This window comes from Vidua chalybeata, chromosome 3 (assembly GCF_026979565.1).
Source record: "Vidua chalybeata isolate OUT-0048 chromosome 3, bVidCha1 merged haplotype, whole genome shotgun sequence".
NCBI lineage: Eukaryota > Metazoa > Chordata > Aves > Passeriformes > Viduidae > Vidua > Vidua chalybeata.
Window position 1 is genome coordinate 67,401,519 of NC_071532.1, and position 13,411 is coordinate 67,414,929.

General features: G+C 41.9%; 1 protein-coding gene across 4 annotated transcripts in view; it reads left to right on the forward strand.

Moving 5' to 3' along the window:
• The window catches only part of FYN (FYN proto-oncogene, Src family tyrosine kinase), a 136,918-nt gene that overhangs the window by 87,280 nt on the left and 36,227 nt on the right, over nucleotides 1–13,411 (forward strand). For all 4 annotated transcript variants that reach the window (XM_053937639.1, XM_053937642.1, XM_053937643.1 and 1 more), the window contains 2 exons: nucleotides 9,975–10,232; nucleotides 10,766–10,862. In XM_053937639.1, coding sequence (XP_053793614.1) covers nucleotides 9,986–10,232; nucleotides 10,766–10,862 — 344 coding nt within the window. In that variant the 5' untranslated portion in view covers nucleotides 9,975–9,985. The remainder of the gene's footprint in view (nucleotides 1–9,974; nucleotides 10,233–10,765; nucleotides 10,863–13,411) is intronic.

Below are 13,411 nucleotides of genomic sequence, written 5' to 3' on the forward strand. Positions count from 1 at the left end.
AGCCAGCCTGGATTAGAGTGTCAATTTGTTCCCTATCAAGAGGTCCTTTTCCCTTTACAACACAATCCACAAATCTGACATGTGTCCCCTATGCTGTGGGGACAGCACAGTTGTTAATTTCAGTGGCCTTCAGCTTTTTGCCTCTTTCTGCTAGGAAATAGGGAGGAACTCCAGAAAAGATCTCCAGATCTCCTGAATTGTCAGGACTTGTGTGTTTCTCAAGGCATATCACAGATTCATTTTCAGTGAAACCCTCCCTATCTGCTCCAGATTACCACCCAGTTTTGCCTTTTTGTTTTAAATACACAGAAATAGAGAAACCTCTGTGGACTTTTCCTCACACACTGAGTGTGTAGAATATACCTTTGGTCAGTTGGGTTCAGCTTTCCTAGCTCGGTCCCTTCCCAAACCTCCCCCTGCCTACTTGCAACAGTGGCAGAGCGAGAAACAAAGAAGGTCTTGATGCTTTGCAAGCACTGCTCAGCAATAACTTAAACATGGGTGCATTATCAACATTGTTCTGCTCACAAAGCTGAAGCACACACAGCAGGGTTTGGGATGCTGTGGAGAAACTGAACCCCGTCCAGACACAGTAAACTTACCTAAGATGTCATCTAGCTGTAAGCTGCTGTCATACACTGAATCTACAGTGGCAACAGCTGGGTTTGACAGAACAGGTCTCACTAGAGAATTTTCTGTGTGTGTGTGAGCATAGGTAGGGTTTCTGTGTGTCCCATTACTGGTGTAGTCAGTACTTTGACACTCACTGCCTTTATCACAATGTGGTTGCCACTCAGTTTGGGGACCCCACCCACCAGCATCTTTGCTGTTGCAGATGAAGCCAACTACAATGATGGGGCTAAAAAGCTGGGGGTTTCTTTGTGGGCTGGCCACAGGCAAATATTTGCTCATGTTTAGGAAAAGAGGATTTTTCCCCCGGTGTAACTGGACGCATAAGGGATTTAAATAACTCTACTAGAATGTTAGCAGTAGCAACCTAGAAGAAATGAGAGCCCCTTCAGGAGGGAATGGTGTCTGGAAGGGTTTCAAAGTCTCCTGATCTGAGACTCAGCTTGCTCCCTTTTTCTTGCTGTCACATCCTCCAAGTTCTTTGGTCACAACACAGAAATCAGACAAGGCAGAGAAGGGGTTAGTTTCATTCCTGCATGGGTGAAGGGGGATGGGGAGGAGCAGTGAGGGTTTTTTTTGAGAGAAGATTTTTTTTATGCCCCTTTCATGGTACATGGTGGCAAACAGTTGCAGAACTTCTTTACTGCGTCCTTCCCCTTTCTCCACTTCCTTCCCTGCCCATCCTGATTCACATTTGGCATTCTGCTCTGCACCACTCTCATACTGTGGGTCAGATGAACACCCATTAATCCTGGGGAGAAGCTAAAAATAGGAATTGAAAGAAAAAAATCAGAACTGTGTGAATCAACCTGCAATCATCTTTCTGTTCTCCTAATGGGAGAAAAGAAAGAGGAAATCAGTGGAGACACTGTTTTACTTCTTCTCTTTCCAAGACAAAATTATTCTGGCATTTGCAGCAGTTGTTCTCTTGCTATAGGTTTTCTAATTTACACACTTAAAAGGCACTTCAAAATTTAGGTGCATTAGCTCAAAATGCTTATGCAGACCATCCACCCGCTTCTCTCTGCTCCTGAATAGAGCTACCACAAGCAGCCTGATGAAGGAGGAATGTAGCTTGAAATCACACCGTTGAATTTGCATGATGTTGTCTCAGAACCAGGGGTAGATCTGTCCTTTGTGGGGGTTAACTCTAGAGTAAGCAGTAGTTGCTGCCATTAGTTCTTAATTTCAAAGATTCTTTTAACACATTTTAAGCATAAAAGAATCCTATGTGCAGTTTTAAGGCTGACTTGCTGTTCAGTTCATGAGCGTAAAACCTGCAGGCCTTCCCTCTGAAGTTAGTTACACATAAGATTTTTCTTTTAGATTAAAGTGAAGGTTTGAGGTTGGTGGGAAAAGAAAAAAAAAAAAAACAACAAAAAAAACAAAAAAAAAACAAACACAGAAGAATCTTTTCTCAGAACTACTGCATTTTTCTAGGGCATCTTTTTTTCAAGGTAATAAAAGCCCTGAGACAGTATAAGGCATAACTCAGTTACTGTAACTTTAAGAGATTGCAGTGTGCGCCTTTAATTGCTTCTTGTGTTTTGTTCTGGTTTGGTTTTGCTTAAAGGGATGTATCACAGGGAGTGGAGGAGAATTCACTCTTTTTTGAAAAAGACGAGGCCTCGACATTCACAGACTTGGCTGGCAAAGAAGCTGCGCAAAACCAAAAGGGTAGAGACGTGTCCTTTCATGGGCAGTTTGGAAGGTTTATCTTCTCTTCTTGCACTGGGGAGCTTTTGATTACGGCTGCTCAAACAGCATTGTGGTAATGCAGCTTCCTGTGGCCTTGCCAGGTGACATCCCCACCAGACAGCTGCCAGACAGTCCCACCACCACAAGTGACCCTCAAAAGAACATGTGGACGTGGTTATTGTTCCCCCTGCCCAGCTGGAACACTGACTTCCTTTTTCCTCTCTAGCTTGTAATAAATAGATCATATATCTATATGGATAATGAACAGATTGTCTGGGTTGTAGTAAATCTCTTGCCAGAGAGGGACCAAGACATTCATCGTTCTTCCTTCCTGGCCCTGCGTGGCCACTCACCCTGCCCCATGGACAGCTGTGCTCACAGCCTCTGGCAGAAGACAAGGATCTGGTTGTAGCTCAGTGAAGTCCTTCAACATGCACCTTCTCTTCCCTGGTCCTGACCTCCAAGGCTGGCTGAAATTAAATGGGCAAGGTGAAGCCCAAACCTTCATTTTTCATAACTGTCTTCTAGTGCCAGTCTCAAAGGGGAAAAAAGGGAAGGCAAGCACAGGGCCACACTTTGCAGGCATGTGTTATAACTTAAACCTTGTCTGTATTGTCAGGAAGCTGTTGTTTCCAGGGCTGTGTCCCCAGTGACTCAGTCATGGAGAGGAACGGCAGGGCAGAATACGGCGCTTCAAAGCCCCTTCCAGGGTCTGCTCTTCTTGCAGCAGCTGGAGCTGCTCCCTTTCCTGAACCCCTTCTGCCACCATTGTAGAGGACTTCCAAAGCAACTGTAAGCTGACGAGAAACAATAGTAAGAGCACTCCAGCATTGTAAAAGGCATTGGCTTTGAACCAGGGCAGTATGGCAGCAGGAGCTCAGCTTAGACTGCTCTTCCTGCTCTTCCAGCCATGGATGGCCATGGACACTGGGCAACAGCCTGACTTTTGACTGCTACAGATGAACAATTTAACTGCTGGGTTTTTTTTCTGCTCAGACCACTAAAGCAGAATCTGGGAGTGAAGCATTAAAAATCAAATTATGCAGCCCAGGAATTTCTGAGTGTTGTTTTGAAACATACTTGAGGTTTTGCCCTGGTGTTTCTGGCTTTTTGTTCAGGAACATGACTTTGTGTATGTGAGATTTTCTGCATGTCTTTAACAGTCAGAGAACATCTAGTGGTAGTACTGTGTCTTCTCTGATTTACATTTTTTAATGCAGCATGACAAGTGTGGTGCACATGTAGATTTGCAAGAATTCTACACAAATCTCCAGCTTTATTCAAGGCTGAACTGGATCTATCACAATGCAGTAAAATTATATTCTTTCTAGATTGGATTTTAGTATACAAATTATATGTATATATAGTAACCTGCAACCCCCAAGCCTGGGAAATAATGAATAACACCCAGGAGTTTGAATTTTAAAGTATTTATTGTATCTCTCTGACCTAAAAATTGGGAAATCACTGGCTAAGCTGGAATGTAGACAGTCCTCTAAAATGTCCCAGAGTTAATAGATAAAACAAAAAAAAAATAATGCAATAAGTGCTGCTGTTTTATTCCATCTGTTTCATTTGAGTTGTCTTGAAACTGACACAGTATTAATTCTGGAAATCCAAAATGCTCCCATCAGCATAGATAGGAGTCAAAGAGAGGTCAGCAAGCAGACAGCATGGAAATTACTGACCTACATAAGACTGGTTTAAAGTGCCTATTTGTTGCCCAACTTGGAATGCCTTCCTAGTGACTTGTAATAGTCAAAGTGGGTGAGTGAGACTTCTCTGAAAATTGGGGAGTTTAATGGGTCTCAGAGTTGTGTTTCAAAATACCTAATCCATCACTTCGTCTCTAGGAGCTACTAATAGGGCATGGAAAGTAAGACATTTCAACTTTGGTCTAAATTTCTGTGTTGATTATTCCCATACACAGCCTGCAGGAGGCATTCCACAGTCATTTTTAAAGTCTCTTTTAAAAATTCTTGGAGTTCTTATTCTTGGAAAGCCTTTTCTGTCCTCCTTGAACCTTCACAGTAACTCAGAATGTGGCATTTTGAATATTAAATCCTACGGTAGCTCATAAAATTTGGTTTGTTTGATGTCACAGACTGATTGTTCTGTGGTGCTTTCAGCAAACCATAAAGCACCAAAAAGATGGCCCTTAGAGATTTCATTTTTCACAGCCATGCTGGATGAAATCCTTAATTTGATTCATGCCTGTTCACCACACAGACTGAATAAAAGCCAATGATTTTTTGCTTCTAATTTCCTTTTAACATAAATATTTCTTAACTCGGCTTCCCTGCTGATGCTTTCCGGACAAGATTTGTAAGACTTGGTCAGAAAAAGGCAGTTGCCAGTTACCAGTCATCCAGCCTTTTGTGTTTTTTACTGAGAGAAGTTATCTTAAAAATACGCCATCAGATTTCATTCCAGAGAAGTCCAGGAGGAAAGAGAATGCACCCTGCTGGGTCTGAACCTGCTCTCCATCTCTTCAGCAGGCTGGAGCCCTCTCCTGTGCCGGTTCCCTTTCGTGTGCAAGGGGTTGGAGGACAGAGGCCACAGCATGGATCAAAGGGTGCAGGGTAGACAGGTTTTTCCCTGCACCTCCCAGTACCTCTTTCTCAAACACTCTTAGAACGTATTTTCTCTTACAACTCTAAAAAAAGAAGGTTCTGAAGATGTACCATAATTCAGACTTTCAGATGTGAGTTGCAAAAGCTTATGAGAAAACTTCTGATGCTCAGAAGGAGTGAATTTACACCATTCTTCCCCCCATCCATATGCTTACTACTGCAGAAGCAAAGGTTAATCAGTACTTTTGGCTTTTCAGATATCACATGTTGGAGCTTTTACTTTTAAAATACAAGTATAAAAAAAGGAATTTTCCTCCTACTCTTGGACTTTTCCTAGGTTTTGATTAGCTAGCAGAGGACAGCTTTTGTTTTTGTTAATGGAGTGGATGCCTGGCTTTGTTGGGTGTTTCAGTTTTCGCTTCCATTTTGTATCAAGAACAAAAAGAAAAACCAAAGGAGGATTATTTACAGTAGTAATAATAATGTTAATTCATCTCCTTAGCCTTCATCTGTATCCTACCTGAAAGTGGTTAAGGTGCTATGACTATATAAATTATTCATAATGATATAATGAATTTTATATCCATGTCAACTAATGTTTCCACAATGTGGGGGGAAACTACTCTTCTGGTTAGACACATGTCAGATTGGTTGCAATGTTAATGTTGGAGTCCAAGAAATGTAATAAGGACAAGAAAGGAGATAAATAATATGTTTCTTTTCCTTTGTCTCTAAGGAAGTCTCAAAACCCATGAAAATGAGGGGTTATATGTTTTCATAAAAACACATCTTACATTGCCTATAAAAACACAACTTCAAAATAACCAAATTCAACTTGCTTGCCTTGGAAAAATTAATTTTAATTAGGTCAGTTACATACCTTTTAAAATTACCAGTGTCAGACTATGATAATGCTGTGTGACCCATAACTCACACATCTGAGAAATGCTGCCTTTCCTAGTGGAAGTGGATTAAAAACTTGTTCCCTTACTGTAAGATGCACAGCATGTTGGATGAGCAACATTGTGTTCTCATCTCCAGAGAGTTTAGTGTAAAACAACTCCAGATTTTGTTTGGTGATCTCAGAGCTGGATGAATAATTACAGCTTTCCACAGCTCCAAATGCTGACATGCAGGGAGATAAAACTTTTGGATATTAAAATCCTGCTCTGTGATACTGAAGGAGATTAGTTTTTGGATTCCATTCATTGACACAAAGGCCAGTGCTGAATGGAGGTGATATTTTTTGTCTATGAAACCCCTGAGTAAGCTGAAATCACTTTAGGCATGTACATGCATACATGTATTCTCTCACATTTAGCCAGCTCCCCATGATGCTGTTTCTTTGAGCCAAGAACAGACAACTTTCAGGGACTTGGCTTGAAAAGATGTGTGCATGTAACACCCTCTGTCACATTTTACAAGAGGCTGCAATCAAGCAGTCTTTATACTTGGATTGTCTAGACACTTTGACAGTGGGAGGGGACAAGAGAAAGAAAAAAGCCCATTTTGTCAGTCGTTCACTTTGCATCAAATTCTCCTTCCCTGTGTGCTGCCATTGCCAGCAAAAAGATAAAGCAAGAAAAAACCAAATGAAAATCAAGACATTCATAATTCACTGGTTCTTTATACATATAATTCCAAGTAATAGAAACCCAAACCATTTTTTAAACTACCAGTGCATATGTATACCATCCCCTTGTTTATTCACTTTTTTTCAGAATAAATACTTGTAGCAATTTTTCTTTTTGCAGCTGATTTATCATTTCAACTTTTTCCTTATCAGTGTGTAAATGAAATATGTAGGGTTGTCTTGTCAGCAGTTGTAAATTTATACGTGAAATATTCCTGGATTTCAGTGGGGATTTTTTTTCCCTGCTCAGCTGAACGTTTGTGAATAAGCAACAAGAAAACCACTTTCCCTCCCACTGGTATCCCAGATTTCATGTTTCCTATCTCTTTTTTTCTTTAATTTTTTTCTCTACTTTCTTCATGAAAGCACATGGGAAAAAATAAGAGGAGAAACAGAGCTGGGAGGGGAAAGGGAGGAGGTGATAGAGTTTCACAGGGATGTAAGTCTGCAAGCCAACAAAAAGGCTGTGAAATTCTTCTTTAAACACTAAATCCTGCATATCACTTAGTTGCTTTGAGGTGAATAAGCCCATGTTGCAGCTTTTAAGCAGGCTGATTTAATGGCTCACTCTTCCCTGCTCTGGTGGTCAGCACCTCTCCACCCTTACTGTTGAGCTGGGATTTCTCTCGTGGTATCTCCCACGCAGCATTTGCTCACTGCCCATGTTTTGCTCTCTGCACATCACAGCCACACTTTCACAGAGGTGTAGCAGGGTCCAAATAGTGAGTCCCAGACTCATCCCTCCTGCCCAAAGCCGTCTGGGCTCTGCCCATGCTGAGAGCGGGGAGATGAGCCATCACCCCACAGAGCTCTTGCCTTCCCTGTGGTCCTGCTTCACTCCCTGGCAGTGCTCACAGAGGCTCTGAGAGGAGCCAGCAAAACCTCAGTTCTGAGTGACATCTCCAAACAAAGGGTCTCCAGAGCCAAACTGTCCTGCTGTTGAAATGCTAAAAGCAGTAGTCATGGTTCCACAAGCAATTTTTCACAGCTGATATGAAGCCGGCCAGGGCACCTCTGCACCTTTTTCGTGGTCCCTGTGGTCTCACCTGGTGTCACTGCTGGTCCTGGGGATGCACAGTACTCTGCACCTCCAGCTCCAACCCAGCTTCCAGGGCGAGCAGAGGCAGGAGGTCAGCATGGCTGCTGCAGCAGTAACAGCAGCAGTGTGTTTTGCAGCTTCCAGGCTGCAAACCCCTTTCCCTCAACCAGTTGTTGCTTTAGTTTCTTCAGGGATCCCAGCTCATGCCACCCATGCAGCAAGTGAAGAGTCAGGGGTCCATTTTTCTGTTCTCCCCAAAAGACTTAAACATTTTGGTGAGGGAGCCCTGCTGAGTGGATGTGGTGTCTTGAAGGGAATAAAGAAATGCAAAAAGGGCAGTTTTAAGTCAGGCTAAGAGTAACAGAAGGTAGACCCATGCTAAATGCAGACAATACAACTCCAGGAAATAAATAAAGATAAAATTATAGAATAACAGAATCATTTAGGTTAAAAAGACCTCTGAGATCATAGCATCCAGCCTTTGACTATCACCACCTTGTCAACTAGGCCATGGCACTGAGAGCCATGTCCTAAGCCCAGTCTGGCTGGGTCTGATCCTGTGTGTGCCTTGTGATTGCACTCACAATGAGCTGTTCCATAACCTGCCTGGGCACCAAGGGCAGACTGACAGGCCTGTGTCTTCCCAGATCCTCCTTCTGGTCCTTCTTGTGGATGGGCGTCACATTGGGCAAACAAAATGATGCTTGTTTTTCTGAACTGACTTGTAGAATAACTAGAAGTATCTGAAAATTGTAGAAAAACAGAAATGTTTTTCTTTTTAATTAGGCAGGTTAGATATGGGAAGCAGGTATCCAGACTGTGGACTGTCACAGAAAAACAGAGAGCTGCTGCATAATTTTTCAAGCATTAGCGCTGGTGAAACATTCTTTTTCTGAATCCCATGAGTTTGTCAAAACCAATTTCCCGTGTTGATGTTGGGGTAAGTAATAGAAAATAGCAGCCTGGCAGCTACATAAAAATCAGGAAATTTTAAAAAGCATAGGCTTTCTATTTACCCAAAGTGACAGGTATTGGTCTGAAATGCAAAAAGAAATGTGGGGTAAAAAAAAATGTACTTCACTCTATTTTTTTTCTGTTCTCTGCATTTTCTATTTATATATTCTGAAAAAAAGTTTATCTATTAAGTAATTTTTAAAGTTTTTTTTTCAGCCATTTCTCTTTTAACCCCACTGTTCAGAGTTTGTTGTTTGTGTGCCAGGTTGCATCTAAGAGTCACTGTACTGGTTCAGATCAAGGATGCCTCCAGAGAAGTATCTGATTCCTTAGGTTCATCACACCCAACTCCAGAAACTCAGGTTTTGTGTCTAGGTTCAACTTGGGCCAATAGGAAAGAGTTCAGTGATGCCACCACATGGATTAGAGAAAGTTAGAGCTAGCAGACGAAAGGCAACACCAGGTAACAGGACTAACTTTGCAGGAGTGCTTCTGAGATGTGGCAAATCACCCTCTGTCTCTCTCCACGCAAAGAGAGGCAGGCACCTCAAATAAAGAGAGATTAACCCAGGCCCTGGTAGCGCCCCATGAGGGTGCTGAACAAGAGGTTACAAGAATTAAAAAAACTGGGAGCAACCTTTTTGAAGCTGTAATTTTTGAAACCTTCTCAGTTTCATTCTGTGCAGAATCTGTACTTGGAGTTGCTCTGCATTTGACGTATTAATTCTTCTGGGACTTTCTCTAGTTTCTTAATGTGTGTACTTTTGCCAGCCCCACCTCCTGTTACCAGTGGTTTTAGCCTTCAATTTGGTGCTGCTTAAAAAGGAGCTTCCTTTTTTTTTTTTTTTTTTTTTAAGCTGTGCACTCTGATAGCTCCCTCCTACTTTCCTGCTGTAATAATTCTTGGCTCACTGTGGCTGCTTTGGATGCTTTTCTGCCTGCTGTGCAGAGCTCCAGCAATGGAAGAAGGATTTTGTCTTTAGGTGAAGTCCATTCCTGGGTAGTTGGCAAGGTCAAATATGAACCACAAGCTAAGTGCCTCATTCTGTGTTCTGAGGGCAGTCTTGAACACCTCCAGCTGCACTTTTTTGGCTGAGTCCTTCACCTGCCAATTGCATCCTCCTGGCAAAGGGTGAGCAAGATAGATTTCATCCTCTTGGTCCCTCTGTGCAAAATGTTGTCTGTCAGGGCTGGACAAAGATCTGCTGCTACCCTAAGAGCAGGCAGGACCCCCTTCTCCAGGCCTCGATGGAAGATTCCTGAGGGGAAGCTTTTGTGTGAGCTTTTTTCCAACATGTTGCCGTTTGTATTCAAGCCACTGCAGGTTTTTTTCCAAAATACTTAACTTTTGAGCAGTGAACTTAATTTAAGCCTCATCATATGTGTATTTGGAGGAGATCTGGTGAGCATCAACATATGAGGACCTATCATTTCCTTCCTCTCCTAGGATTTTAGATAATGGGCTGTGTGCAATGTAAGGATAAAGAAGCAACAAAACTGACTGACGAGAGGGATGGCAGTTTAACTCAAAGCTCAGGCTACCGCTATGGGACAGATCCTACTCCTCAGCACTATCCTAGCTTTGGTGTGACTTCAATCCCAAACTACAACAACTTCCATGCCACAGGAGGCCAAGGACTGACTGTGTTTGGTGGAGTCAACTCCTCCTCTCATACAGGGACGCTGCGTACAAGAGGAGGAACAGGTGAGCTTGAACATCTTATTTTGGTGCTCATGGTGTCAGTCATGCAGCAGAGGCCTGACTGTCTCAGCATGTTGCTTTTAGGAAGAGTTATTTAATGAAATAGTGCAAAGAACTGAAGTGGGGTAGAGCTGGGTCCTTTGCAAATTTGCAGGTTCACTTGGAACTGAGAAATTATGTGTACATGCCAAATTTGGCTAAATGCCTCATCCCTCTACCAGGGAGTGTAAAGTGTGGGCTGAGCCACCTCAAGTAGTTAAATACTTGGCATGACTATGTCTAAACTGTCTCTTCAACCCCCTTTGCCTGCTTGGGATCCTGTGACTGTACAGAGTGAAGGAGGTGGAGTGCTCACTGCTTATGGCAAATGCATAAGACCAGAGAGATGAGAATCATTCAAAAAGTTGGAGGGTTCAGTTTGGTTTGCCCCTCAGCAACTGGAGTAGCTTACCTGTGGCTTAGCCACATCATCTCTTGAGGTTCTTTTCCCTCCTGTCTTTTATGATGGAGTATAACCCACTTATCTTTTTCTTTAGGTGTAACTCTTTTTGTGGCGCTTTATGACTATGAAGCAAGAACAGAAGATGACTTGAGTTTTCACAAAGGAGAAAAATTCCAGATACTTAACAGCTCGTAAGTTTTAGGCTTGGGAATCTTCTTTTTAATAGTTTCAAACTTACAATGTTTACAATAATGTTTGCTTGCTTTATTAGTAAAATATGATTTAAAGCAAAGTGCTGTATTATTGGGAAAAAACACTTCAACCACATGCAGCTTTACTTTCAAAAAAGTGTTAGATTGTGTGATTTACTGCTTACATTTTACAGTAACCCCACATTCAGAATTGAAACTACCAGCTCTGTACTTTATCAGTAGCTACAGAGGTTCTGCAAGGCATATACTAACACTTTTTCCAATCTGCTGCAAGTATCCCTACACAGAAATGAGCTAAAAGCTGATTCACAAAAGAGTTGTTATCCAGATGTATGTGCCAAGTTTAAAAGCATTTTTGTCTTTTAAAGGTAGGTGATGCAGTCACAATTTCCTAGGTTCTGTTGCATCTGACATGAAAACCACATTTCCATCCTGGAAATCATCAAACTAAAATTAATTTTATCAACTGCCCATAGAAAAAAATCCCTTAGCAATTTAAAAATAACTTCTAAAACTCACTGTGCTACTGACCTACATCTGAACATCTTGTAATTCTTGGCTAAGAGCATAAAGTGGCAGGCTCTGTGTTATGTTCACTACTGCTATCATGTGGAGGTAAAAAATGGGTTAACAACCAAGTGTGTCACTTTCTAAAGGCTTTGTGATATTGGTCCTCTCTTTTTTTCTTATAATATGTGACAATGAGGCGAATTCACCCCTGGTGCAACTCCTGTTAATTTTAATATAGCAACTGCAGGGTTGGAACTGGCTCAATGTGCACTGAAGTTTTTTTAAAAAGCAGGTAATTCTGTGGAATATTTCATGAAGCTAAAGAGCTTTGATGTAGATGAAAGCACAGAAACTTCAGTTACTATTTGTAGAGGGAGCAGCAATTTAAAACCTTTCTGCTTCTAACTTAGAGGTTGGAAACAAACCCTTTTTAAACCTATGATCTATTTTTATTCGCATTGCCTTGTGCTTTTCTAACCTTGCACAAACTATGCCATAACCTGAAACAAGCAGTTCCACACATTATAAATACCTTGTACGTGCCAGTTGGTGGAATCTGGCAGTGCTCACCAGGATTTAGAGAGCAATCATCCTTGGAGTTGGTGAGACAGAGAGATTCCCCTTCATGTCAGTGGCTGCAGTACATGCATTTTGATGCAGGTACTTACTGCCTGGAAGAAGGATTTCTAAGCAAGGAAAAAAGACCAAGCATTCATTGATTTTCCTGTAGGATCACAGAAGCTCAATTCCCATTGTAGTTAGGTGTATTTGCTTTAAACATGGCTCTAACCACACCCCTGGAGTAGTGACAGCCAGACTGGGAATCTCCAGAAAGCTGCTTTTCCATAAGAATGCTTCCTCTCTTCACTTACATCTGGAATTACATGAAATAAGCCCATTTTTAAAGCACCTGCCAATGTTGCTTGCACATAGAAAGCATATATGTGCAAAAAAGTAGTTTGTCTGGAATTTTTGGAGGGGTTTGGATTTGGATTTTGCTTTAGCTTTCAACAAACAAAGTTTGATTTGTGCTTTGGAGTAAACATTCAGCGCAGCACCTGAAATAACATACAGGGGGTATCCCTGTGATTTGAACCCAGATATTTTACTAAAGGCAGTCTGGGTGAAAGAGGTACCTGCAGAGTGGTAGACAGAGTGGTAGTTAGCAGAGCCTGACTTTGGGGCTTCAAAACACTGGGCCATCCCCAGCACTCCCACCACCACACCCTGTCTGGCCCCACTGACTAGCTGCCTCCTACCTCAGCTGCAGGTCTGAATTTAAGAGCTGTGAAAAAAGCCTGCATTCCTCCTCCTTTCTGGCAGTGCTTTGAGACATTTAAGCTTCTCTGTCAAAGCAGAGGGGGTTGTTCCTGACGTTGGGATCATCCACAGGACTGCTTTTTTCCTCCCTAGATACGACAAAATGCCTCCATCTAGTGGACTCTCTGCACAGTAAGGAGAAGAGATGGAATGGTACCATTTATCAAGCTCAGTGTGGCATAATGCCTCAGAAATATTCTACAGCAGCATATGGGGGAAGGATTAGCACTTCACTGGCAATACTAGAGACACAAACAAAAAGGGCCATTTGCCTGACATACTAATGCACACAGCGTGTATTAAAACAGTGTCAACTGCCTGCCTCTGCAAAAGCTATTTGCACTTTATGTTTCTTGAACTGTAAAATTGGAAGCATCTCCTTTTTGACTAATCACAGCTGTTTTCTAGTTGTTTTCCATAGAGTTTGTTCTCCTTTAAACTGTTAAAAAAAGTGAAGTTGCAAATTTAAGGAATTCACCTTGACACAACCTTTCCTTCCAGTAAAAGCTTAGACAGTGTAAAAGCTTAGACAGTGACTACAGCAAACACTGTAGTTGTTTGCTTCCAGAAGAGGCTGAATTCTCCAGACACATTTGATAATAGTGTTTTCTTTAGTGAACAAGTCTTTGGTTTACAGAGAAGGGAACTGAGAAAGAGTTCCTAAGCAGTCCAGAAATAGAAAAGAGAATGCTTATTAG